The following is a 26,651-nucleotide window of genomic DNA, read 5'->3' as shown; positions in this document are numbered from 1 at the left end:
TGGATGTACCACTTCTTACTATAGATTATTGTTGGGCCTACTCAACTTTATGTTTTGGTGGGTCTAATAGGCAGAACCCAACTTATATAAGACAAGCCCATGATGAAGAATTTTGGATCAACTCAAAAATATACAAAGAGAATCAAGTTTTTCAACATTGTTCTGGGGTTACACAAACAAAACAAAGTTTGTTGATAATGGATTGGAAGAGAAGTTAGGCTAGAGTGTACTGTTAGGGTGTGAACAACCAAGTGGTAGAGAGAATGGTGTAGCAGAAATGGATTTTGAAAATTCTAAAGCGGAATTTATAGGTAGGTACAGAAGTGGAGACAGCAAGCATGTTTATGTCATCTTTTGAAAAAATTATAGCTGTAAAAGGAAGGATAAGGGGGTGGTAACTGGAAAGAGGAAGAGTTAAGGCCTCTTTTTTTCTCAAAGCTCTTTTGAGGATGAACTTGATTGTGTTTATGTACTGAGGGGAAAGAAGCAATGGAGATGCAGAAAAATGGGGGGATTAGAGGGGCTCAGCTGGAGTACCTGAGAATTCATTTTGGTAAATAGAACAAAACAAAAACAGAAAACAAAAAAGGGACAAGCAGAAGTGCTAAGCTCCTTTAAATCAAAGGAAGCAGGACTGTAGGAAAATTCAACCTTTCCCCTGTGTTGGGCTGCACCCCGCGGGCCTACAAGGCCTGTGCTTGCCAAGCTTCAAGACCCAAGAAAGAGCCTGGAGTCAGCAAGACACATCAGTGGTTTAATGGATGGGGGGAACTTACACGTCTGAAGCAAGGTCCCGGAGCGACACCCCACCATGTGCAGTGCATATGGGCAGGACATGGTAGCAGTCTTTGCTCCCAAGGGGAAGGGGAGATTTCCAGTTATAAGGGAAATGACATCAGGTTGGCTCATTAGTTACCAGGGAAACCAGCAGAGGGGCACGCCCCTCACCATCCTTTTGAAAAGCTATCATTAGCTGGGGCCTGGGGCAAGTAAGTAGGAAGGTCAATCAAGTCAGTAGGGTGTAGGTGAAGCAAGCACTGGTTGGGCAGGGGATGTACAGAGAGCAAGAGAACAGCCATCTTGAGTGGCCTTACCATACACCCTCACACCCCGTTCCGGCCATCCTACCATCATTGAGAAAAGCATCAAATACTATTTTCTGTTATATACATTTCTCCTTATTTCAAGGGAAAATAAACATCAATACCAATCCCAGAGTAAAATCAGACAGTCTGGAGAGATCTAAATTTCAGTTCCCAGTAAAGCATTTTTTTTGGAAACATCTTTTATTAAGAACATATAAAATTGCTCAAACAGGTACATTAAGAGTAAAGTTTCTAAACGCACTGCCGTGGAATGAGCACAGGCTCTCACGTGAAGACTTCCTTTTACAGTATTTTGTTTGTCTGTCAATAAGGCACTTAATGTAAGTTTTAAAAAAGTAAGGAAACAAATTTCGCGTAAGGTCTTCCTAGTGGACCTCCAGGCATTTCATTTTAATGAGGTTGGGCACAGAATAGTAAGTTAATGCCCTTCAAGATCATTTAGCTAGGTTGTTCATGGGCGGTGCAAAGTGGGTTTTAGGAAACCTGTTTACCTTCTCAAGCTGCCACCTTTGGGTCAAAGAGAGAAGGACAGCTACTACACGACCAGGGGCATCTGCCCCAAGCAACTCCATCCTGCTGTCCCTTTAACCAAAGGGCTACCGCATTTCCAGACTGCGACGGGTCACCTGCCCACGTAGCTCTCTGGAAAGTGTCCTGGGCTCTAAGGATGCCCACACCGGCCCACTCTCGTGTCGAGGCGTCACAGAGACAGGCCGAGTGCTCAGGCTCCGAGCCTCGGAGGTAGTCTCGGCGCGCCGGGCGCTTGCGGGAAAGCCAGCGGGGAAGCCGAGGAAGGTGCTGGCAGCCAGGCCTCGGCAGGGTCTCCACTCACCAAAGGCGTCTACACTGTCCCGCCTCCGACTCCCCAAACTGGATACTCCCAGCGTCCCGCAGACGCAGTGCCGAGACCCCATCCCACCCTAGTCTCAAATCAATGAACCAGACGACGGTCGCAGGCCTCTCAGAACAACTGAGCGAGCACCGCGCAGAGGTCTAACAGGCACCTGGCCGTGCCCCCTCACAGGGCAGGGTCGGGGGGCCGGAAGATGGCGGCGTCGGCTGGGTCCGCCGACCAACCTCCCAGGCGCCCTTGACTAGCTCTGGCCGCCGCGCCACCTACCTTGCTAGCTACAGGTCCCGGCGCGCCGCGCGAAGGGGCGGTGACGGGCACTTGGCACCGCCAATCAGCACCGGGAGTCCGGGCCGCGCCCAATCAGGGCCGGGCGGCAGAGACCGGAATAGGTTGCAAGCTGGCAGCGCATGTGGTGGACGCCGAACGCTGGGGACCTCGCCGCCAGCCTCGCCGCTTCCCGCGCGCTCTGCACCAAGGCCCCTGGCGCCGGCCTGAGGACGCCGAGGAGGCAGGGGCCCAACAGGGCTGTCCGGCCGGAACCGCGGAGCACCTCCTGCAGCGGTCGCGGGCTCGCCCCCCGCGGCCGGTGCCATGGCCGACTCTCTCCCCTAAAGGAGACTTCCTCAGCGGTTGCTGCCGAGAGATGAAGAACCTGTTAGAGCGTCAGACGACTTCGGGGCCGGCCAACTAGGGGGGCTCGGCAGGAGGTCGCCTGCGCCCTCCCGGGCTCGTTCCTTTCACCCCTTGAGCGAGGCCTCGCTCGCGGCGGGGTTCAGAGAGCACCTGGGCCCGGCTGGGCGCGCGGTCAGCATGTTCCTCCGGAGGCCGCCGGTCGGCCTGGCTGCCTGGCTGCTGGTGGGCGCGGCGGCGACCGGGCGCGCGGGGGCGCGGGGCGGGGGCCTGCTCGCCCTGCTGGCCAATCAGTGCCGCTTCGTGACGGGCCTGCGCGTGCGGCGGGCGCAGCAGATCGCGCAGCTCTACGGCCGCCTCTACTCGGAGAGCTCGCGCTGCATCCTCCTTGGTCGCCTCTGGCGGCGGCTGCGCGGACGCCCAGGCCATGCCTCTGCCTTGATGGCGGCGCTCGCCGGCGTGTTCGCGTGGGACGAGGAGAGGATCCAGGAGGAGGAGTTGCAGAGGTGGGCTCGGCGGCGAGGTCGCGCCTGTTCCCTGGGGTGGAGGCGGTGGGGTGGGGAGGTGGGAACGTTGAACCCTGGGGCCTGCCTTGGCGGTGTCTCCCGTTGACCCGGTGGCACTGGAAGTGACGATGCAAGTAGCTTGATCCTGTCGTAGCAAAGCACGTTTCTTCATTGCCTCTGTGTGTTAACTTGATTTGTCGAGTTAGAAATAAATGCAAGTGTAGGTTAGTGGAGGAGGGAGACTTTGGGGCGCATGCCACTAAAGAAGTAGCATTGTGGAAAATGGGTATTGAAGTAGGCCATCGTTCACGTAATCTTTAACATATCCAGAAAGGTGCAAGTTCCAGACAGGTTTTAAACTTGACCTGAGGATATACTTGTGCAATTTACAAAATCACTTCATTCCAGATGGGATTTCGTGAGAAATGCCAAGAGAGCTCTTGTCATTGTGACTCATGGCAGACTTAGGAGGCTGGAAGCGATTTTGCCCTCCTGGGACAAACCAGTAGCCCAGACATTTTAACCTGGAAGAATTAGGTCAGTTTTTTGCTACTTCCACTAGAGCTCTGGAAGTACTGTTTTATTAGGCTCTGAAATCACGCTGTCATCATCAAAAACCTCTGTGTGAAACAAGTGCAGTACCATTGACTGAATTTGTTAACCTGTGGTTCTAAACTGAGCCCTTACAGTTGTCACATAGTATCATGGGAAACCTTGATTTAGGTCTTGCTTTACGTTGTCGCTGTATTTTCTTTTTAACAGATATTCTTAAATTGTGTTCTTTCTCCACACACGTACTCTGCTTCCTAAACTCTGAAACTGATTGCAAGAACCTAGGATAGTCCCCTACACCAGATAAATTCCACACAAGTCTATTTGTTCTAGCTGTTTCTTCTGTTATTCCACATTTCTGGTTAGGTTAAAAATGGAAGTTTTTCCGTAAAGTTACCACTATGACCTGTATGGAAGTGTAGCACCCAGATGCCAGACAGCTATTGGTGTAACATTGTGCGTTGTGGGTAAATGCAAGTGTATCTGAAGAGCTGGTAATACTTTTCCTAGCAGGAAAGATGACTATTTTACAAATGCAATTTAAAATCATAACCACAAACAACCTTATTCACAAAAAAGATATCAAAGCATGATGGGTAGTTTGCCTAGTTTCTGTTAGTGTTCTTTTGCTACTTGTCCATTTGTTCTAATGGTGTTCTCAGGTGTGAGAAATAAAAGAATGTATGGGAAGGAAACTTTTAAATTGAGAAATTACCAGTTAACTAACTGTTTGACTTTTCATTCTGTTTTTGACGATGAAATACCCATGTTCCACAGTGGTGAAGTTTGACGGGAATATTCCCAGTTGGATCTGTTTGGGGAAGAGGAGAAAGACCAGGGAAGGGCCCCTGGGTGCCAAAGACAGGGAAGATGTTTTGGGGGTGGGAGTTGAATAGCGTTGGGGCCTAGGTGATAGATGTCGTTCTTCATCTTTCTCCATGTATTTTTGTCAACCATATGTCCTAGAGCCTCTGTTTAGTAGGTCTCCCATTTGCAGGAGCTAGAGGGGAAAAAACAATAGGAGATAGATGTGGTAAACACTTGAGTCCGTAGTCATTACTCACTGTTGCGGAAAGAAATCAGACAGTTGAAGCACTTGGTTCTAATCCAACTCCTAAAGAGGTAAGCTGCGATAACCCATTTGGGAATTTCAGGAGCTTAGAGGAAGGCCAGTAAGAAGACTTAAGGTGCCCTTTTTGACCCTCTGCAGAGTTGTTCCAGTAAAGGCCCTCATTTAACACCACATGTCCAGTTCACGCTTGAATTCAATTATATACTTAAAATTTGATCAAGTCCATTCTGAGGATTTTTTTAAATGTTATTTTGATAGGGAGGCAAATAATATGCTGTCAGCTGTATCTTGCTTGTACAGTGACTTCATAGGTCTGTTCTCATAGCTTGTCATGTTTATATTTTATTTTTAATTAATTTATTTTGCGGGGGGGTCACCGTGCGCAGCTTGCTGAATCTCAGTTTTCTGACCAGGGATCGAACCCATGCCCTCGGCAGTGAAAGCATGGAGTCCTAACCACTGGACCGCCAGGGAATTCCCAGTGTTTTATTGAATAAGATATTCTGGGTATAGGTTAACGTTTTTTGGCTTGGTGTTTAAGTATTCTGTTTGCTTTAAAGGACGCTGAGGTTGTCGTAGCTAGCTTAGAGGATCTTAGATTTTGTTTGTTCTAGTGAGATGATTTTGGGTAGCTTCCATAATGGAGCACAGTTGAGTGTGCCGCGGGACATGTGCATTTCTTTCATTGTTAACGGAAGAAGAGCGTGATTGTCCCGTGGCCCCTAAATCACAGCCTTTGGCTCTTCTGTGCTGCTTCTGTACCAACTTGTCCTGGTACAGACTAATTCAGATATTGCTGTCTTGGTCAAACAGTGATGGGGTGTGAGGATGTCTCTTTGAATGTGTCCCTTGAAGTGGTGTGTGTTTTTTCTTATGTTAGTAGAGTTTCTGTTCAGAAGGACAAAGAAAAACCCTTGCTTTCTATTCTCTCGTGCTTAAGAACATCTTAACAAATAGGAACTCATTAATCGAGAATCAGCAAGAAAATTAGAGAAAAGAAGTAACTTGTACGAAGTGACTGACTCACTGATAGGCCAGGTGTAGAAGTCAGGTCTTTTAACGCTTAGTGTTATTACCTGATAGGCTTTAAATGATCAGACAAAATAACTTTTAATCATTATTTTTGGTGCTAGCTGGCATTCTGTGAGCTCAGGTCAAATCTTATGGAAAAATACAGTAGTAAGTTTTTTAAAATAAATAAATTATTTATTTATTTTTGGTTGCGTTGGGTCTTCGTTGCTGCGCGCCAGCTTTCTAGTTGTGGCGAGCGGGGGCTACTCTTCCTTGCGGTGTGCAGCCTTCTCATTGCGGTGGCTTCTCTTATTGTGGAGCACAGGCTCTAGGCACGTGGGATTCAGTAGTTGTGGCACATGGGCTCAGTAGTTGTGGCGCGCAGGCTCAGTAGTTGTGGTGCACGGGCTTAGTTGCTCTGCGGCATGTGGGATCTTCCCGGACCAGGGCTTGAATCTGTGTCCCCTGCATTGGCAGGCAGATTCTTAACCACTGTGCCACCAGGGAAATCCCAGGAGTAAGTTTTTATTGATTTGGAACATTAAGAAAAATTACAGGAACAAAAAGGAGAAGGAAGTTAAGAAATACGAAAGCCTAGGGGAAAATGTTCTATTAATCTCCCTCCCCTTTTTTAAAAAAGTTACAGTTCATTGCTGTAGAAATTTGAGTAAATAAGCGCCAGTAAAGTTTCATAAAGAAAATTAGCCATTTTCCCATTTTGGTCTTTTAACTTTTCGGTGTGCTGTTAATTAGATAAATGATCGACAAAAAGTCCTTTTGGCTTAAAGGAATTTTTTTTTGTTTTTGCCACTGTCACTTAAGGATGTTTTTACTGTTACACCTTCTTAGATAATCAGAACTACGCTCAGAATTGCAATGAACTAATTGATGTCTTTTAGGTATGTCCCATGACAGTTGTACTTAAAGGTCTCTAACTTTGACAATAATTGGGAATTTGAGAGGGGATCATTGAAACAAGGCAGCCTCTTACTGAAGTTACCAATTACAGGAATGGCTTCATTTGAGTCATTTTAGGAGCCTTATATCAAGCTCTCCACTTAGGGCGGGACCCCCTATAGATGAGCCAAATATGATTATGCTTATATTTCTGTTTTCATGGTTTTATGCCCTCAATTTCCATGGCTCTCAGTCCAGTCTTTCTCAAATGTTGAAATGATTTTAGTTTTGAAGAAAGGAAAGCATTGACTTTCTTTCTTTGATCCTCTTACTAATCTGCTGGTTCTTTTACTATCTTGGGAATAATCTTTTTTGTCCTTCTGTTCTCCCTTCTTATTACTTAAGTCTCTTAGATACCAAGGTTTAGACACCCATCCCTTCCAAATAAGGTTTGGCACAGCAGGCTAAGGAGATGACACAGTGAGAGGTTTCTCCTTCCTCTACGTATGTGATAGTGATTGGGCACCTGTGTGCTAATGGTGTCTGTCATGTCAACAATTAGAAGTTGAGACCCTTCCGAGATTCTCGAACCTGAGACGTAACGATCATTTCCATGATGCAGTCTTACTCTAGCATTCATGTTGTGCTGTTCAAAGAATGAGTGTCATACCTTCACAGGACATTGCTGTCCTCCCTAGGGACTTAGTCTCATGTTTAATCAAGGCCACCTAGTGACCTTTAATCCTATAGGAGAGGCTGATTAAGCAGTGAGTCAGAAGCTCTGTACCACCTTGAGTCTTAGAAGGCCGTTAAAAATACTGCCTGTAGTCATATAATTTAATTTTCTTAAAACCATATTACTATATAATTTTATGGGCCTCTGATGTGTTTTTCATAAGACGTACGACGTTCCTGCCCCTCTTCATTATGTGATAAGGATATTCAAAAGTCCAGCTTAATTTTTATTGAAGGGCGCTTTACTAGTCCTCAAAAGTGCCGTGATTGCTTCCACATGATGCCTGCATTGTTGTTCTCGGAGCAAAGCTGTGACTTTACTTTCTCCTCTGCAAGATCTTATTGCCTACTCTAAATTTCCTTCCCTATTTCTATATGGTTTTTGCAATGGTAGCAGTCAATCTTGTTCTGTAACGGTAATTCAAATTGAAGCTTAAAAAAAAAATGGTTAAACATTTTTCATCAGAACATCAGTATAAATTGTACTGGCTATGGTTATTGGTTGAAAACAAAGAAACTGATATTGGTTAACTTAAGCCAAAAAGGTGTTAGGTCATTCAGAGCGTTGACAAGAAGGCCAGAGTACAGGTTGGCCAAGAGAACAGCGAAGGCCTGCTACTGGTACAGGAATGCTCTTCTTTGGGCAGTGTTGCTGGTATTGTTTCCTGTAGATCAGTTGCACTGCTGGATTCTCAACTGCCTCAAGATCACTGAGAAAATCTAAAAGGTCCTGTGCCTTGTATTATTTCCTCAAGATTCAAAGCCTCTACCAGAAGTCTCTGATTCACCTCACTTAAATTAGGAGTCATGTGCTAACTGCTAGGGGTTGAGATGGGGGCTGCATCTCACCTATTTGGGGATTCTCTTCAAATAGGAAAAGATTCCAGGCAATGAAAACAGCAAATGTCCCTGTATATAAATATTTTCATTGAATTCCAAAGTTTAAAATTCAGAGAATTGGAATTTTAGAGCTAATAGAAACCTTCGAGAAATAATGTCCTCACTTTACAGGTGGAGCAAGGGAGGCTTTGCAGGTAAAATGACTTGCCTAAGATCACACCGCTAGTTGGCAGAGCCAGGACTAGAACACAGATCTCTACACCCACCATTGCTTTGGATTGCTCTAAACTTTTAATCTTGGGTTACCAGTATAACTTTGAATTTTTGGCTTTTAAAGCAATGTGTTAATGTAATCTTTTAATAAGAATTTGAATTATTAAGGCCTACTTCCATATTTATTTACTCAGTTTATACTGTGAACATTTGTTGCGTATGTAATGTTTACCAGGTACTTGCTAGGAGCTGGACATAAAAATATGAAAAAGACTGATTCTGGGCCTTTAGGGAATTCATAGTTTAGTAAGGGTGGCAGATATAAAGATAGATTAATTATAATATTGTGTGATATGTTTCTGTAGAGGAATAAAAGTAAATGTATATGGTTAACTGCCTGGGAGTTAACCTTGACCCTTGTGGGGTTTTTGAAGATTAAAAAGGCATGAAAGGGCCTTTCAGACAGAATGTATCAGTAGGTGGTGTCTTCAGTCTTGAATTGCAGAAGTGACATAGTCAGCCAGCAATCTTGCTTTCCTAACTGCTGTTTAAAGGTTAAGGGGAGGGACTTCCCTGGAGGCGCAGTGGTTAAGAATCCGCCTGCCAGTGCAGGGGACACAGGTTTGAGTCCTGGTTGGGGAGGATCCCACAATGCTGCAGAGCAACTAAGCCTGTGTGCCACAACTACTGAGCCTGCTCTCCACAACTACTGAAGCCCCCGCACCTAGAGCCTGTGCTCCTCAACAAGAGAAGCCACCGCAATGGGAAGCCCACACACCGCAGCAAAGAGTAGCCCCCACTCACCGCAACTAGAGAAAGCCCACGCACAGCAACAAAGACCCAACGCAGCCAAAAAAAAAAAAAGGTTAAGGGGAAAACAAACCATGTTTTTTTGCTTTTTAAAAACATTTTTATTGGAGTATAGTTGATTTACAATGTTGTGTTAGTTTCTGCTGCACAGCAAAGTGGATCAGTTATACATATACATATATCTACTCTTTTAGATTCTTTTCCCATATAAGTCATTACAGAGTATTGAGTAGAGTTCCCTGTGCTCTACAGTAGGTTCTTATTAGTTATCTATTTTATATATAGTAGTGTGTATATGTCATTCCCAGTCTCCCAATTTATCCCTCCCCCCCTTTTCCCCCTTGGCAATCATAAGTTTGTTTTTTACATCTGTGACTCTATTTCTGTTTTGTAAATAAGTTCACTTGTACCATTTTTTTAGATTCCACATATAAGCGGTATCATATTTATGTGTGTCTGACTTACTTCACTCAATATGACAATCTCTAGGTCCATCCATGTTGCTGCAGATGGCATTATTTCATCCTTTTTTATGGCTAAGTAATATTCCATCATATATACATACCACATCTCTTGAATTTTATTTATTTTTTATACAGCAGATTCTTATTAATTATCTATTTTATACATATTAGGGTATATATGTCAATCCCAATCTCCCAATTCATCCTACCAGGTTAAGGGGAAAACAAATCATGTTTAAAAAAAATTTTTTTTTAATGTTTCAGATACATAAAAAGGTTTAAAGAAAAACATGAATGTTACAAATACAGTTATATTTAAGAACTAAAATGTTGTAAATACAATTAAAGCCTCCTCTGGACCCTTTTCCAATGGAAATATCCTCTGTCCCCCAGACTATCCCAATTTATTATATTTCATTACCATCTGTGTCTTTTTTTTTTTTTTTCATCTGTGTCTTTATACGTATGTATACATCCCTAAATGATATATAATGACACAGTTTGACATATGGTATTGTTTTGAATGTTTCTAAGCTTTATGCCGTTCTGAACAAAATACTAACAAACTGAATTCAGCAACACATAAAAAGGATTATATACCGTAGGTCCTTGTTGTTTACCTGTTTTATATACAGTAATGTGTTCTTTTTCAGATTCTTTCCCATTACAGGTTATTACAAGATATTGAGTATAGTTTCTGGTGCTATACATAGGCCCTTGTTGTTTACCTAGGGATCAGCTGGTCAGTTTCCACAAAATAGTCTATGATTTTGATAGAAATTATGTTGAATTTATAGATCACTTTGGGTAGTTTTGCCATCTCAACAATATCAAGACCTTCAACCCATGAACACAATATATCTTTCCATTTATGTCTTTTAAAATTTCTTTCAATGATCTTTTGGTAGTTTTTAGTGTGTCTTTCACTTCTTTTTTTTTTTTGCTTTACACGGGCCTCTCACTGCTGTGGCCTCTCCCGCTGCGGAGCACAGGCTCCGGACGCGCAGGCTCAGCGGCCATGGCTCACGGGCCCAGCCGCTCCACGGCACGTGGGATCCTCCCGGACCGAGGCATGAACCCGTGTCCCCTGCACCAGCAGGCGGACTCTCAACTACTGCGCCACCAGGGAAGCCCAACTTCTTTTGTAAATTTATTCCTTATTATTTTATTCTTTTTGATGCTATGATAAATAGAATTGTTTTCTCAATTTTATTTTCAGATTGTTCATTGCTACTGTATAGAAATACGATTTTTGTAAATTGATCTTATATCCTGCAAGCTTGCTGAACTCCTTTATTAGCTCCAGTAAGTTCCTGTGGATTCCTTAGGATACTTACATGGAAATGAAAGACCCAGAATAGTCAAAACAATCCTGAAAAAGGAGGACAGAGTTGAAGGACTCACCCTTTCCCATTTTAGAACTCACTACAAAGCTACAGTACTTAAGATGATAATGGTACTGGCATAAGGATAGATATATAAATTGTAGGAATTAAACTTAGAGTTTAGAAATAAACTCTTAGCTTTGTGGTCGATTTGAGTTTCAACAAAAGTGGCAAGACAATTCAATGGGGAAAGAATAGTCTTCAACAAATGGTGCTGGGACAGCTGGAGGTGCACATGCAAAATAGTGAATTTACACCCTACCTTAAACCATACACAAAGTTAAAATGGACCAAAGGCCTAAATGTAACCTAAAACTCGTAAAAGAAAGCATAGGCATAAGTTCTTTTGATATTGGATTAGGCACTGGTTTCTTAGATATAACACCAAAAAATTGAACAGTCAAAGAAAAAATAGATTAACTTCATCAAAATTGAAAACTTACGGGGACTTCCCTGGTGGCCCAGTAGTTAAGACTCTGTGCTTCTGATGCAGGTTCGATCCCTGGTCGGGGAACTAACATCCCACATGCAGCGCGGCGCGGCCAGAAAAAAAATTGAAAACTTCTGTGCATCAAAGTTTACTATCAAGAAAGTGGAAGGATGACCCATAGGGTCAGAGAAAATATTTATAAATTGTGTATTTGTTAAGAGACCAGTATTCAGAATGTATAAAGAACTCTTAACATTTGACAGTAAAAAGACAACCCAATTTAAAACAAAGATTTCAGTAGATCTTTCTCCAAAGAAGATACACAAATGGCCCATAAGCACATAAAAATATGCTCAATGTCAATAGTCATCATTAGGGGAATACAAATGGAAGAACACAGTGAGATACCACTTCACACCCACTAGGATTGCTGGAAAAGATGGGACAATAACAAGTGTTGGCAACGATGTGAAGCAGTTGGAACCCTCATACATTGTTGGTGTGAACATAGAAATGGAGCAGCTGCTTTGGAAAATAATTTGGCACTTCCTTAAAAAGTTAAACAGAGTTTCCATGACCCAGCAAGTCCACTCCTAGGAATCTACCCAAGAAAACTGAAAGCTTATGTCTATACAAAAGTTGTATGCAAATATTAATAGCAGTGTTATTCATAATAGCCATAAAGTAGAAACCACCTAAATGTCCATCACCTGATGAATGGATAGATAAAATGTGATACATCCATACAATGGAATATTATTCAGTCATAAAAGGAATAAAGTACAGCGTGAATGAACCTTGTAAATACGCTAAGCGAAAAAAGCCAGATCCAAGAGACCACATTTTGTAATATTCCATTTATATGAAATTTCCGGATAGGCAAGCTCACAGAGACAGAAAGTAGGTTAGTAGTTATCAGGGGCTATGAGGAGTTAACTGCTGATGAGTATAGGTTTCTTTTGGAGATGATGACAGTGTTCTGGAATTAGTGGTGATGGCTGTACAACCTTGGGACTATGCTAAAAAGCACTGATTTGTATACAGTAAAAGGATGATTCTTATGTGAATTATCTCTTTAAAAGAGAGGAGGAAAAATATATAAATAGTCTTATAATGTGATAGGAAGACAACCCAATAAAAAACAGACAAAAGGTATCAAATGACATTTCATAGTCATAAATTATAATAGTTAACATTTGAGGGCTAATTATATGCCTGGTGTTAAGCACTTTACAGGTAAATTTATTTAATTTTTATAATCAACCTTTGACGTAGGTACTATTATCCCCATTTTACAGATTAAGAAATAGGGATTAGTTAAGTTGTTTAATATTCTAGTTGATGAATATTGGACTGGGATTCAGACTCAGGAACTCATATTTTTATTCCCTACGCTTTATACTGTTTTAAAGCCACACCGTTCTGTACAAGTCTTTGTGTGGCCATTGCAATTCACAGGGCAGACTCCAACCATTGCACCATGCCTGTTGTTTTTCTCTCCAGATCCATTGATGAGATGAAACGGTTGGAGGAAATGTCAAGTACGTTTCGGAGCTCTGGAGTTGACCACCACCCTCCAGAACCAAAATCCCAAACAGAAAGGGATGAAGATTCAGGAGGCAAAGAGCAACCGTGGGAAATGGTGATGGATAAGAAACACTTCAAGCTGTGGCGGCGCCCCATTACAGGCACCCCCCTTTACCAGTACAGAGGTGAGCCCAGCTTGGCTGCTGGTAAGAGTGTTCATGCCGGCAGGTGCACAGCACTGTGTTCCTACGCTCTCTAAACTCTTCCGTTCTGGGGGTTTCTTGGGAAAATTGCCCTGTTTGTTGTTTTTCCTCTCCCAGATGACAAGAGTCTCCATGTCTTTGCTACACTTTGCTATAGGTTACCTTTGTCTTACTTTGCCGCCCCAATATGACTTCTAGTTTCTGAATCTGCCTTTAAGATCTGTCAGTCATTACTCTACAACTGAAATGCAGTTAAGTGACGAGAGTGTGGCAAACATCCCTTATTCTTTCCTGTCATTCTAGTTTTTGGAACCTACACAGATGTGACACCTCGGCAGTTCTTCAATGTTCAGGTGAGTACATTTTTCTGCCCAGATCTGGAGCCACTAAGCCTAGAAGTCCGCTTGCCATCGTCCACATGAGTAATTTCTCTGACTCAGAAGACATTGGCTTCAATCCATCTGTCTATTTCTCTACCCCTCATTTCACGTCAGATGACCTCTGGGTAAACCTTTGATTTATAATTTCTTTGTCCAATGGGGATGAGGCCAGGTCTGCCCTTTACAGGGCTGTTGGGAAGATCAAATAGAGGAATGGATTTGAGTGCTTGAATATGTTTTATATGGCTTTATAGGGTTTTTTTTCTTAATTTAAGGGTAAGTTACATACCCTTTATTCCAAAATGCTTCAGTGTATATTTCCTAAAACTAGACATATTCTCCTAGCTAGCCATGGTACCATTATCAAAGTCAGTATAAATTTAACGGATGCAGCACTTACAGAATCTTTGTATTCCAGTTTTACCTACTGGCCCAACGATGTCCTCTATGGCATTTTCTCCTTCAGTACAGATGCAGTCAGGATTTAGCAGTCTGGAACTTATCTACGGTGAAGGTGTTTATTTGATAAAGATGAAGAGTATGTGTTTAAAGACTCTGTTCCTCCTTGTGGGGAAATGTATGAAAGGGGAGGTGGGATCACCCAGAGTTCTACCAAAAATTTTTTTTTCCTTCCTGGAGTTTCCATGTTTTACTGGACTTCAAGTTTGATGGTTATAACACACACTACTAATACACAAGTGCATGCTTTCCCCTAAGCACTGAATTTGGTCAATCTGTGTTGAGTTTTTGTTGGTTTGGATATGTATGATACATGTCTTACTTTGAAATTCCGTAGTTACTAGTGATGCTACGTATTTTTAAAAATATGCAACTTGTATTTCTGTGAGGTGTCTGCTCATACTTTTGGACTTTCTGTCTGTTTAAAACTTTTTAGAATCGTTTCACCCATACACATTTATCTCACTGACTACTGTATTTTCCCCAGACATGTCTATTACAATATTTTTTTCTTACACTTGTCTTTTTCTTGTTAAGATTCATTTTCAAGGTAATGGGATTGGCCCACAGGAAGGGATTTTAAAAGACTCGTCTGTAGTAAACACAGCCGTGTCTTTGACACTTTGGCACTGCCTTTTAGGTCGGGTCACTGTTTCAGAAGAAGATTCTTGGGTCAGAGGCCCAAGCATCTGGAGAAGTCTTCTGCAGCTTTGTTTTGGATCTCTTGGGCATTTATGGTCTGTTCTGTTTCCGCAGCTGGATACAGAGTATAGAAAGAAGTGGGACGCCCTGGTGATCAAGCTGGAAGTGATCGAGAGGGATGTGGTTAGTGGTTCTGAGGTTCTTCACTGGGTAACCCATTTTCCTGTGAGTATTTTCACCTCCGCTTTTACGTTTATCATGTCCGTGTGAGGCAGAGCACTAATCCTGACCCTCCTTTTCTTTAGTATCCAATGTACTCACGGGATTATGTTTATGTTCGGCGGTATAGTGTGGATGAGGAAAACAACGTGATGGTGTTGGTGTCACGGTATGTGTGGTGGCTGCTGCTGGGTTCCTTTAGCTTGTCCTTCATTTATGCATGTGTGATGGGAGTTTGCCTTATGAGTCAAGCCCGGGCCCTACGCATCCCAGCTAGAATGTGAGTGGGCTGGGACTGGTGACTATCTCAGAGGATTGAAGGGATACAAGCTTTTCATTAAACTAATCCTTTAGTTCCTTAATGTTGATAATTTAAAAAAGAACTGCTCTCTTCCTCAACACAAAGCCTAGTGAGCCAGGAATCACCAACTTAACTCACTGTTTTTAGTACTTAGTTTATACTCATTCATCTTTGTGACTTTTCTGATGTATTTAAAAAATTAGAGGCTGCCTTTTAGATTTTCCTCTTGACTTTAGCTCCCATGCTGTTCTGTATGTAGACATTACTTAGAGTTTACCGCACTTCTCTCCCTCCCAGGGCCGTGGAGCACCCTAGTGTGCCAGAGTCTCCGGAATTTGTAAGGGTCAGATCATATGAATCCCAAATGGTTATCCGTCCCCACAAGTCATTTGATGAGGTGAGTTCTACATCATCCGAGAGGTGCTGTGTTAGCGGCTTATGAGTTTTCTCAAGGAATGCCTTTGATCTGAACTGGGGAGGGCGCAGTCGTTCTCGCACTTGACTTGCATCACACTCGCTGGAGCTTGTTAAAACAGTGCTGGGCTGCGGCCTGAGAATCTGCATGTTTTGAGAAGTTCCCAGGTGAGGCTGCTGCCGCTGGCCTGGGAACCCCACTTCGGGACCCCTGCTGTAGAGTGGTGTACCTGGGAGACCTCCTGAGACAACGTAGTGATGACCCATGGCTCCCGTTACCTGAGGGACAGTTAGCAGAAGACGACGGCCTCTGACTCATCGGCCGGTCATTAGCGGCATTGAGGAACCAGAGCGAGCACCGTTTCCATCAAAATTTCCCCACAGTGGGCAGAACACTTAACCACCTTTCTGGGCTCCTCTTTCCTTGTCTGTAAAATGACAGAGTTAGACTAATGCTCTCTGCCTCCTTTAAAAAAATTTTTGCTTTTTAAATTTTTTTTATTTATGCTGCGTTGGGTCTTCGTTGCTGCGTGCAGGCTTTCTCTAGTTACTGCGAGCAAGGGCTACTCTTCGTTGCAGTGCACGGGCTTCTCATTGTGGTGGCTTCTCTTGTTGCGGAGCATGGGCTCTAGGTGCACGGGCTTCAGTAGTTGTGGCTCACGGGCTCTAGAGTGCAGGCTCAGTAGTTGTGGCGCACAGGCTTAGTTGCTTCACGGCATGTGGGATCTTCCTGGACCAGGGCTCGAACCCGTGTCCCCTGCACTGGCAGGCGGATTCTTAGCCACTGCGCCACCAGAGAAGTCCTGCCTTCTTTAAAATTTTATGACCTTCCTTTGAGAAGAATATTTTCTTCCACTTAGTGTGGTGTTTTACTTTGATGTTTTTGGCCAGATCTCTGGTGAGTATACATACTGATTACAGTGGTTGCTGCTTTTAGTTTTATTTACTTTATAATGGCTTTGTTTCTACCCATCACTTTTGTTTGTTTTAGAGCTGTACGACTGTTCTCTTAACATGGTTTTGTTGTTTCCAGCAGGTTGTTTTGTCTATACCACCTATAGTGGGACTTTAAGAGTGACATAAATGGTGGTTCGCCTCAGTCAGTGTGATGTTTTGCTCTTGTTTTACTGGGAGCTGTGTGTTGACTTCGGTACCATTTTGAGAGCAGTATTTTTTTTTTCTTTTTTTAAAAAAAATATTTAATTAATTTATTTATTTGGCTACATTGGCTCTTCATTGCTGCATGTGGGCTTTCTCTAGTTGCGACGAGCGGGGGCTACTCTTCGTTGTGGTGTGCAGGCTTCTCGTTGCAGTGGCTTCTCTTGTTGTGGAGCACGGACTCTAGAACACGGGCTTCAGTAGTTGTGGCGCACAGGCGTAGTTGCTCCGCGGCATGTGGGGTCTTCCCTGACCAGGCCTCAAACCCGTGTCCCCTGCATTGGCAGGCAGATTCTTAACCACTGCGCCACCAGGGAAGCCGTAGAGAAGTATTTTATTTATTTTTTTAGAGCAGTATTTTTCAAACCACGCATTGCTACCCACTAGTGGAAGACAAAATTAATTTAGTGCTTAAAGAGAAAAGGAATAAATGGAATGGAAACTGAGTGTAAGCATATTTCATGAAACTTTTGTTTGGTTACATAAGTATGTACAAGTGTGTGTGTGAGAGAGAGAGTGAGAGAGAACTTGGTTACAGTGTAAAAAGGAGTATTTACAGTGTGTTGTAAATACAGTTAAAAAATGTTTTAAAGTCCTTGCTTTAGAAGCTAGACAAGAAGGCTGCAGTCGGTAGCTAGCTGCTTCTAGGAAGGGGAGCCTGGCTGGGGACGGTGGGAATTAGAATTGTGCCTCACTCTTTTCCTTTACGTTGCTTTTGAAATTTGAACCTTGTCTGTGTATTTCCTATTTGAAAAAAAAGTGACTTGAGTCCCAGCATTACTGCCTTTAGAAACCCTGACCATGAAACAGCTAAGGCAGAGTGTGTTGCGCCCAGAAAATAACTTCTTTCAGCTGGGATGGGGGAGCAGTATGAATTATCTGTGTAAGTCTTTTAGCATATCGTGGCAAGCTCTTAAGAGAAAGGTAAGACTTGCGTTGGTTCTTATAAAAAGGTAGACTGTGGATAGAGGAAAACAGGAAGGACCCTGGAGGTAGAAGACACGATTCAACCAAAGACAAAGATAGGAATGAGCTGTAGATGTTGAGAGACTGACTCACTGCTTGAAAAGGAGGGCAGAGTTTAGGGAGGAGTGGTAATTACCTTGACCATGTGCAGAGGGTACTTGAAAACCAGGCAGCTGAGTTTGGGTTTGCCAGCTGGAAAGTAGATCCGTGGGCCGAGGTATGGTGTTTTGTTAGGTTTTTTGTTTGTTTTTTGTGGCCTCGCCGCATGGCTTGCAGGATCTCAGTTCCCTGACCAGGGATTGAACCCGGGCCATGACAGCGAAAGCCCGGAATCCTAACTCCTAGGCAACAGGGAACTCCCTAGTTTTTATGGAAAATTTGAGATGTAGACAAAAGATAAAGAAATAGAGAGTATAATGAATGAACCCTTTGTATTCATCCCCAGCTCTGACAATGACCAAACTCATGGCCAAATTTGTTTTATCTGTACTCTTTCTGTTCCCTTTCCCACTCCCCTGATTATTTTGAAGCAGATTCTAGTTTTGCTATAGAAGAACCAAAGAAGAATTCTTCTATAGAAATTTCAATATTTATCTCAAAAAGAAAAGAGATTTTTGAAAACATAATATTGTATTCCCTAATATCAAATATCTGTAGTGTTCAAATTTTCCTGATCGTCCATGTATTTTTTTGTAGTTAGTTTATTTGAATCAGGGTTCAGATAAGATCCAGACATTGAAATGGGTTCATACTGTCTGTAGCTTTGTATCTATCTCTTGAGTTCTTCCTCCTTTTTTTAAAATTAATTTTGGCTGCGCTGGGTCTTAGTTGCGGCACGTGGGACCTTTGTTGCAGCATGCGGGATCTTATTTGTAGCATGCATGCGGGATCTAGTTTCCCGATCAGGGATCGAAGCCAGGCCCCCTGCATTGGAAGGTGAAGTCTTAACCACTGGACCACCAGGGAAGTCCCTCCCTCCTTTTTTTCCCTTGCAATTGTATTTATTGAAGAAGCAGGTTCTTTGTCCTGGATCTTGCTGGTTATATTCCTGTAGTGTCCATAGTGTCACTTAACGTGTTTCTCTGTCCCCTGTGTTTCCTGTATATGGGTACTTAGATCTGGAGGCTTGAACAGATTCAGGTGGTTTGGGGCAAGACCACTTTATTAGAAGGAAATAATGTCTGATTGTCCCTTTCTTTGTGAATTTGGAAGTGATTAATGATTATTGCTCAGATCCACTGTTTCATTAGAGGTTAACAAAATATTAATTGTGTAAATCCTCCATTCTTTCTTCATTTATTTCCATTTATTAGGTGACATACTTTAAGGGAAAATTTCCTCATTAACTATTTGGTTTCCCATAGTTCACAGAGGAAAGGGAAGTAAGAAACGCTTGATTTGTTTCCTTCATTTACTAGTTTTTAAAATAATGAATTGGTTCTTGCAGCTAGCAGTCCTTCAAAGGTAATTTTTTTTTTTTTAAGAAATGCCATTAGAAGCTCACACGTGTAAGCACACTTGGTTGGGTTTAGTCCGTTCCCAGTTATTCCTGTCGGTGTTCAAATGGTCCCAGTTTTGGTCATTAGGAGCCTCTTCTTGCTGACTGGAGTCCTTTTGACTTGACCTCAGGACTCGCCTGGTTTCTGGTGTTACAAGATGTTCCCGGTTCACCTTGTATATTTTTAGGTGTAAACCTGGAAATGAGCATTTCTTCTGGGAGCCCTGGTTCCCTCTAAGGAAATGTCATTTAAATACCACAGTTTGGCTTCTAGGAGTTCTCACGGCTCTGGGCCTACTCATTGTTTTTAGGCCTTTTCAGAAGGTAGCACTAAGTAATACATTTTGTTTGTTTTAAAGATACATCCTAAGTGCACACAAGTACTTTTAACTCAAAATTTAGGACTGTAGGGTATATGTCTTGTTGTCTTTAGGATATGTATGCACTGTGAAAAATGTTGAGGCTTTTTTTTTTTTAAAGATTTATTTTATTTATATTTGGCTACATCGGGCCTTAGTTGTGGCACGCGGGATCTTTTGTTATGGCGTGCGGGTTTTTCTCTTCTCTAGTTGTGGCATGCGGGGTCCAGAGCATGTGGGCTCTGTACTTTGCAGCACGCAGGCTCTCTAGTTTGAGGCGCGCTAGCTCCCTGGTTGTGGCGCACGGGCTTAGTTGCCCTGTGGCATGTGGGATCTTAGTTCCCTGACCAGGGATCAAACCTGTGTCTCCTGCATTGTAAGGCGGATTCTTTACCACTGGACCACCAGGGAAGTCCCCAAAATGTTGAGTTTTAAGGTCACTTGAAATGGGTCCTCTCTTCGTGGTTTTTCCTATCAACTCAGTTCATAGTTAGGTTCCTTGTTGTCTACTTTTGATTTTTAGATAACTGCTTTTTAAATATAATTTTGTTTTATTAAATAATAAAAAAATTGTGTTTTCAAAGTCAAATATGTAAAATAAGAAATAGAGTGATTTGCTTATATCCCTGTTCCATCTACCCAGTTCCTTCCTTCTTCCTGTAGGTAACCACTGTTTTCAGTTCTGACTTCTTTTTTTTCCGTATAAGCAGTAGTGGATGATCTCTTACCCCTTTGGGTGGAGCATAATTGGTTCAGACCTCTCCTGGGATCGGGACACCTGTGAATCTCTTAAATCCCTGTCCTTCACTGTGCCAGTGAGAGGTTGAGCCAGAGAGAATGGGTGCATGGGCCCTGTGGTCAGAATTCTGGGTTCACGTTGGCTCTCGTTGAGTATGTGGGTGACCTTGGGCAAAGTCCCTTAACCTCTTTGTGCCCAGTTTCCTCATCTGTAAAATGGGAGATATTGGTGCCTATATTATAGGATCGTTGTGAGGGATTGAAGCAGTTCCTGACACGTGGTTAAGTGCTGTGTACTTGTTTGCTGTTAGCAGTAATAGTAGTAGAGTTCATATCACTTTGGTAAAGATTAAGATATTTAAACATTGGGGGTATGTGTTGGGGTCCTCAGGATCACACCCCCATTCGCAGATGGAGTAGAAGACGCCCAGGACTCAGCGTATAGTTTTACTCATGGCTGAGATTTATTACAGTGATGGAAAGATGCACAGCTGGATCAAGAGGGGAAGACACAGGCAGGGTCTGGAGGAACCCACTGCAGTCTCCCCGTGCTCTCCCTCCCGTGAGGGCCCCCGGAGCACATCCTCTCCCAGCTGCAACATGCGTGCGATGTTTCTACCCAGGGAAGCCCAGTAGAGACTCAGCGCCCAAGATTTGTACTGGGGGCTGGTCACATGAACGCCCTCTGCCTAGCGTGTCCTAAAATCCCAGACCCCCAGGAGGAAAGCAGGTGCTCAGTATGAAGTGCATTGTTTGTGCAGAGGAGACACAGGGAGCCCCCCTTAGCACTTAACTGTTGTCTGGAGCCAAGTTCCCAGACACCAGCCAGGGCCAACCTCGTGAGATGGTAACCTCTCAGGTCTTCAGTGTTCACTCTCTTTTGCTCACAGCGAAAAACTGCCACTCTCCGCCTCAGAGTCAGATCTTGGTTATTCTGTGGTACTGGATACGGAGGCTCTGGGGGTAGTTCAGGTACCTTCATCTTTGCTGTTTTTCTTTTCCAGAATGGCTTTGACTACTTGCTGACGTACAGTGACAATCCCCAGACAGTGTTTCCTCGCTACTGCGTTAGTTGGATGGTTTCCAGTGGTGAGTGGGCGCTTGTGTACAGGGCCTGGACCTGGGCTGAACATTTTGTTTTTCTCTAGCTTCTTGGTGGCTTCAAGGAGATCAGTACTTGTCTCACTGGAGCCCTTCTGAGTTCATTGTTGAATACTACCTTGAAGGTAGTAAAGCCTCCAGCTGCGGTTTGGAGGGGTAAGAATTCTGGAGACCCAAAAAGGAACTTATGCCCAGAGGCAAGCTGAAGAACATTTGCTTAATATGGACTTGTGTACATTAACGCATTTAACATTTTTCTTCTTAGTGTTGAAAGCCATAAATCTGGCATAGAAAATGTGGTTGTAGGACAGTCACCTGGAGAAAGGGGGCCACATCACCCTTCTTACTTAACAGAGGCTACACATCACTGCTGTGACTGCATCTTTCCCTTCCAATCTCTTGCCTTAAAAGCAGCCTCACGTGATTTTCTTTCTTCTGGTTCTCTGTAGGCGGCTTCTTACACCTCAGGGGGAGAATGGAGAGGAGATTAGGTGTTTCCGTTTGACATTTCTCTGAACAAAATTGGCAGATATTTACGCTGTGCCACTGATAAATGATATTTTGATCACATAAGAGAGCCTTTGGGGATTTATGTGGCCTGATCAGTACCCCTTTTCAAAGGATCTCAGAGGTCATGGGTTGTTTTCACTCCCTAAAAGTTTTGGTTGTCTCTCAGTCCATCTGTGATCTCTGTAAGGAGGCATTGACTCCTTACCAGGAAAGAGATAGGCCCTTCTAATTTTGAGCCTACTGTTGGCTTTTGTGTCAGTCTACCCAGATTTCCCTCTCTCCCAACAGGCATGCCAGATTTCCTGGAGAAGCTGCACATGGCCACTCTGAAAGCCAAGAACATGGAGATCAAAGTAAAGGACTATATCTCGTCTAAGCCTCTGGAAGTGGGTAGTGAAGCCAAGGCCACCGCCCCATCTTCTGAGCGGAAGAGTGAGGGTAGCTGTGGCCCTGCCCGGATTGAGTACGCCTGAAGGACTTTCAGATAAGTAGGGACAGGCTGCTTCTAGCCCTGTCTCCGTGTCTTATCACTCACTCTGTTGCAGAACAAACAGGACGTGTATTTGAAGGTGTCTGCTGTAACCACCAGTGCAAGATAATTCAATCCTGGTGTCCGGTCTTGTTCAGAACCCTACTGCTGTTGATTAAAACAGAAGAAGGAGGCATCCGAGGGGGCATCGTCTTATTCTCAGGCCAAGCATTTGGAAATTTGGTGTTTCGCTGAGCTAATCTGGAACAAGCCTCTCACCTCAGGCCAGAGGGGACAACATCTTTTACTTCCTCTGCCCACATTCCATTCTCAGCCTCGGTTCTGCAGCACTCTGGGTTTCCTTCGGTTCTGAAGGTCCAGCTGGACCACCTGGACAGTTGCGTCTTCAGTGAGGGATAGTGGGGAGTGCTCTTGGTTGCAGTCCTGGTGTTGAGTGGTGTGAACTGTTGCTTGGCAGTGTAAGTGCCTCGTCCTCACCTTCTCCTGTCTTTAGGGACATAAAGTTTGTACCAAGAAATATCACTCTTGGCCTCCCATTCACACCCCATTGACTCCCTCTACCCAGAGCAGTTTCCTTTGAGTTGACCAGTTCTTCTGTATTCGTGTGCTGTATTCATCTGGGTCGTTGCCTCCTCCCGCAGGCCGATTACCAAGAACACTGGGAGACGGTGGCTCTCTGTATCATCAGTGTTTTTGATGGGGTCAGTGGAGATGCTTGACACATTACACTTTAGCTCTGTTTTTTTTTTTTTTTAACCTTTGTGTTAAACAGTGGGAATTGGGGAGTTGAATAGGATTTTTCCATAGTCTGTATAGAAAACACCATTTTGATTGAGGCGTTATTTTTCACACTTCAGGTTTGACTGGATGCTAAGCACTTGCCCGTCCTGGAAGGCTTAAAGGCAGAGGAGTGGGGATTGGGCGCCTCCCTGGGAGCTCTCAGAGCTGTAGACAAGCTGTGTGAACAGCTAGATGGAAGCTTGTCCCAAGTGCTAATATCGAGGGGGATGTGGTTTATGTGACCCTCTTGTCCCTCTGAGAAGCTTTTCCTCCTCTTCTAAGCTAAAATAAGAGCAAACTACGCTGTTCAGATAAAGTCACAACCAGATGGGATCAGTCTGACTGGAGAATCGGGAACAGCTTTCAAATCCTCCTCCCTCCCCTTATTTCTTAGAATTTGAATGACCAGATTGCTCCCCACCCGACTCGCTACCCTTTTGCGTTGTTGAAAGGGGAGCTAAATCTGAGACGAACTTTAAGCCCCTCGACCTTTCGGTTGCCTAAGTACTGTGCCAAGGAAAATGCCTGCCCCGGTGTTTCAAGTCTTGCGTTCTCTGCGTCGTTGGCAGAGCAGGGAGATGCATCCGGCAGTCCCAGCTTCTTTTCGTTGATTGTGTCTCTCTCCTCATCCCCAGGGCCTGACAGACCAGGAAGAGTCCCTCGGTTATGTTGGAAGTTAGCGCCTGTGATTGTTGGGACGTGGGTGGCGTGGGCGAGTGGTGTGAGTGCACATGTGATAAGGGGCTGGGCGTTGCCCATATGCTTTTTGGCAATTTGACTCTGCACTTGGGGTTGGTCTGTACAATTACTTATGTCATTGTAATGATTTCACTCCTGTGACATTTTTATCAAATGTGTGAATAAATACATAAAGATTGGTATGAAAGAGTGTGTCTTTGGACAGATGTTGGTGGGGAAATCTTGCATACTGGGCTTATTATTTCTTCCTGATCATAAAGTTGAAGTGTGTTTCTGCTCGTAGAGTTGGCACTTGGAAGTGGCAGGGCTTGGTCTTTCTTGGCGGTAGCTGACATACCGCTCACTACCTTTTCTAGACTGTAAGCCCTTTCCAGGTGACCAGTTTGGCAACTGAAAACAAACCACCTGTTTGTGCTTCTTTGTCTTGATCTACTAGTAACCCACACCCTTTGCTTTAAAAGAAGGATTGACTTGGAGGAAACAGAGTTAGAGCTTTGCTGGGAGGGAGTGAGGAGAGGAGGGGACTCGGGCCCGGGGCTGGAGTCGGGGGTGCTGGAGAGGGAGGGTGGTGAGCGCGAAACCCAGGGCATGGTTAGGTCACACAGGCAGTTCTGGAATGCGGATTTGTGCCAAGGTGATCGATACGTTAGAGACACTGAGCATAGCGTGACTTTTGAGTTTATGTGTCATTTTTGCCTGTGGGAGACAAGAGGTGAACACAGATGCACATCCAAACTACGACAGCTCTTTCCTCCACATTGCTCTCACATGACCTCTGGAAAGAAATCTGTGCTGGAAGACTACTTGTCACAGGTCGCATGCTGAGGGTGCGCGTGTGTGTGTATAGTCTCACATTTGTTTCTTTGTTTTGTTTTGTTTTTTTGAATATTTATTTATTTATTTGGCTGTGCGGGTCTTAGTCGCAGCATGCATGAGGGATCTAGCTCACCGACCAGGGACTGAACCCAGGCCCCCTGCATAGGGAGCACGGAGTCTTAACCACTGGACCACTAGGGAAGTCCCTGTGTAGCCTCACATTTGGAGAGTTGGTCGCACTGGCCTTCAGCCTGCTGTGGAGGCCTCTGCTCAGCACCCCTGCCATTCTCCAGGCTCTGCGTGAACACTTCCACGGAGAAGCAGCTGAGTTCTTGACTGAGCAGCATTTCTGTTGTCGGATAGCTCCGGCTTTCAGAACGTTCTTTACGTTGAGACCAAATGGGCCTCATACTGTCTACTGATGGGTCAAGCCCTGTCCTTGGAGCAACACTGAAAACTCTCCCATGGGATAGTGCTTCATATTCTTTTTTTTTTTCTTTCCGTACACGGGCCTCTCACTGTTGTGGCCTCTCGCGTTGCGGAGCACAGGCTCTGGACGCGCAGGCTCAGCGGCCATGGCTCACGGGCCCAGCCGCTCCGCTGCATGTGGGATCTTCCCGGACCGGGGCACGAATCCGTGTCCCCTGCATCGGTAGGCGGACTGTCAACCACTGCGCCACCAGGGAAGCCCTAGCGCTTCATATTCTTGAAGACGGTGCTCAGCTTTTCCCAGGCTTTATGTCACCAGCAGCTTCAAAAATCCTCCAACTTTTTATTTTGAACAATTTCATACATATAGAAAAGTTGAAAGAGTAATAAAAAAAAAACCTTATATACCCTTTCCGTACCTTTGCTGGTTGTTAACAAAGGCTTTATCTTCCTCTCTGTATACACTTTGCTATGACTGGACTGTGTCCTAAAATTCATATGCTGGGGCCCTAACTCCAACATGATGGTGGAGATGTGGCCTTTGGAACGTGATAGGTTTAGATGAGGTCATGAGAGTGGGTCCTCATTATGGAATTAGTGCCCTTATACGAAGAGCTGCCAGAGGCTGCTTCTTCCTCTCCACCGTGTGATGACACAGAGGTTGGAAAGCCAGAGAGAGCTCTCACCAGGAAATGGAATCGATAGCATCTCGATCTTGGATGTTCAGCCTCCGGAACTGTGAGAAATAAATTTCTGTTGTTTAAGCCACTTAGTCTGTGGTATTTTGTTATGGTGGCCTAATTAGATTAATACACTTTTTCATGACCATTTGAAGCTAAGTTGCAAACATATTTCACCCCTAAATACTGAAACATGCTTTTTTCCCCCCCTCTGCGCCATGCAGCATTGTGGGCTCTTAGTTCCCTGACCAGGGGTCAAACCCATGCCCCCTGCAGTGAAAGCACGATGTCCTAACCCTTGGCCTGCCAGGGAAGTCCCCGAGCATGCTTTCTTATAATAGGGATATTCTGTGTAACCACAATGCCATTAGCACACAGATAAACAATGTCATAATATCTAATAATTCAGTCCATATTAAAATTTCCCATTGCCCCCTATATGACTCTAGCAAACTCCCCTTAAGTAGTTGTGGCACGCAGGCTCAGCAGTTGTGGCACACGGGCTTAGTTGCTCCGCGGCATGTGGGATCTTCCCGGACCGGGCTCAAACCCCTGTCCCCTGCATTGGCAGGCGGATTCTTAACCACAGAGCCACAAGGGGAGTCTAGGAAATTCTTTTCAAAATGAAAATATCCTTCATAAAATTTGAGAACTCTGATTTCTAACAAATAAGCTTGAAAAATATCTAAAAAATTAAACTATAACCTCTGGATGGAAGTGATTTTGATGTAAAATGTGCCTGTTTTTACAAACCTCAGTAGTACTTGATAGAGCATCA

At 44.1% G+C, this 26,651-nt stretch overlaps 1 protein-coding gene across 1 annotated transcript; it reads left to right on the top strand.

Moving 5' to 3' along the window:
• Positions 1-2,354: 2,354 nt before the first annotated feature.
• Positions 2,355-24,135, top strand: STARD7 (StAR related lipid transfer domain containing 7). Its single transcript, XM_024743662.1, has 8 exons — positions 2,355-3,095; positions 13,008-13,216; positions 13,538-13,587; positions 14,830-14,940; positions 15,021-15,103; positions 15,533-15,632; positions 21,373-21,457; positions 22,268-24,135. The coding sequence occupies exons 1-8, from the start codon at positions 2,770-2,772 to the stop codon at positions 22,450-22,452; spliced, it is 1,149 nt and encodes a 382-aa protein (XP_024599430.1). The 5' UTR covers positions 2,355-2,769; the 3' UTR covers positions 22,453-24,135.
• The last annotated feature ends 2,516 nt before the right edge of the window (positions 24,136-26,651 follow it).

The sequence above is a fragment of the Neophocaena asiaeorientalis genome, unplaced genomic scaffold, assembly GCF_003031525.2.
Source record: "Neophocaena asiaeorientalis asiaeorientalis breed wild unplaced genomic scaffold, Neophocaena_asiaeorientalis_V1.1 scaffold114, whole genome shotgun sequence".
In the NCBI taxonomy this organism is placed as follows: domain Eukaryota; kingdom Metazoa; phylum Chordata; class Mammalia; order Artiodactyla; family Phocoenidae; genus Neophocaena; species Neophocaena asiaeorientalis.
This window is presented reverse-complemented; position numbering and strand designations above follow the sequence as displayed.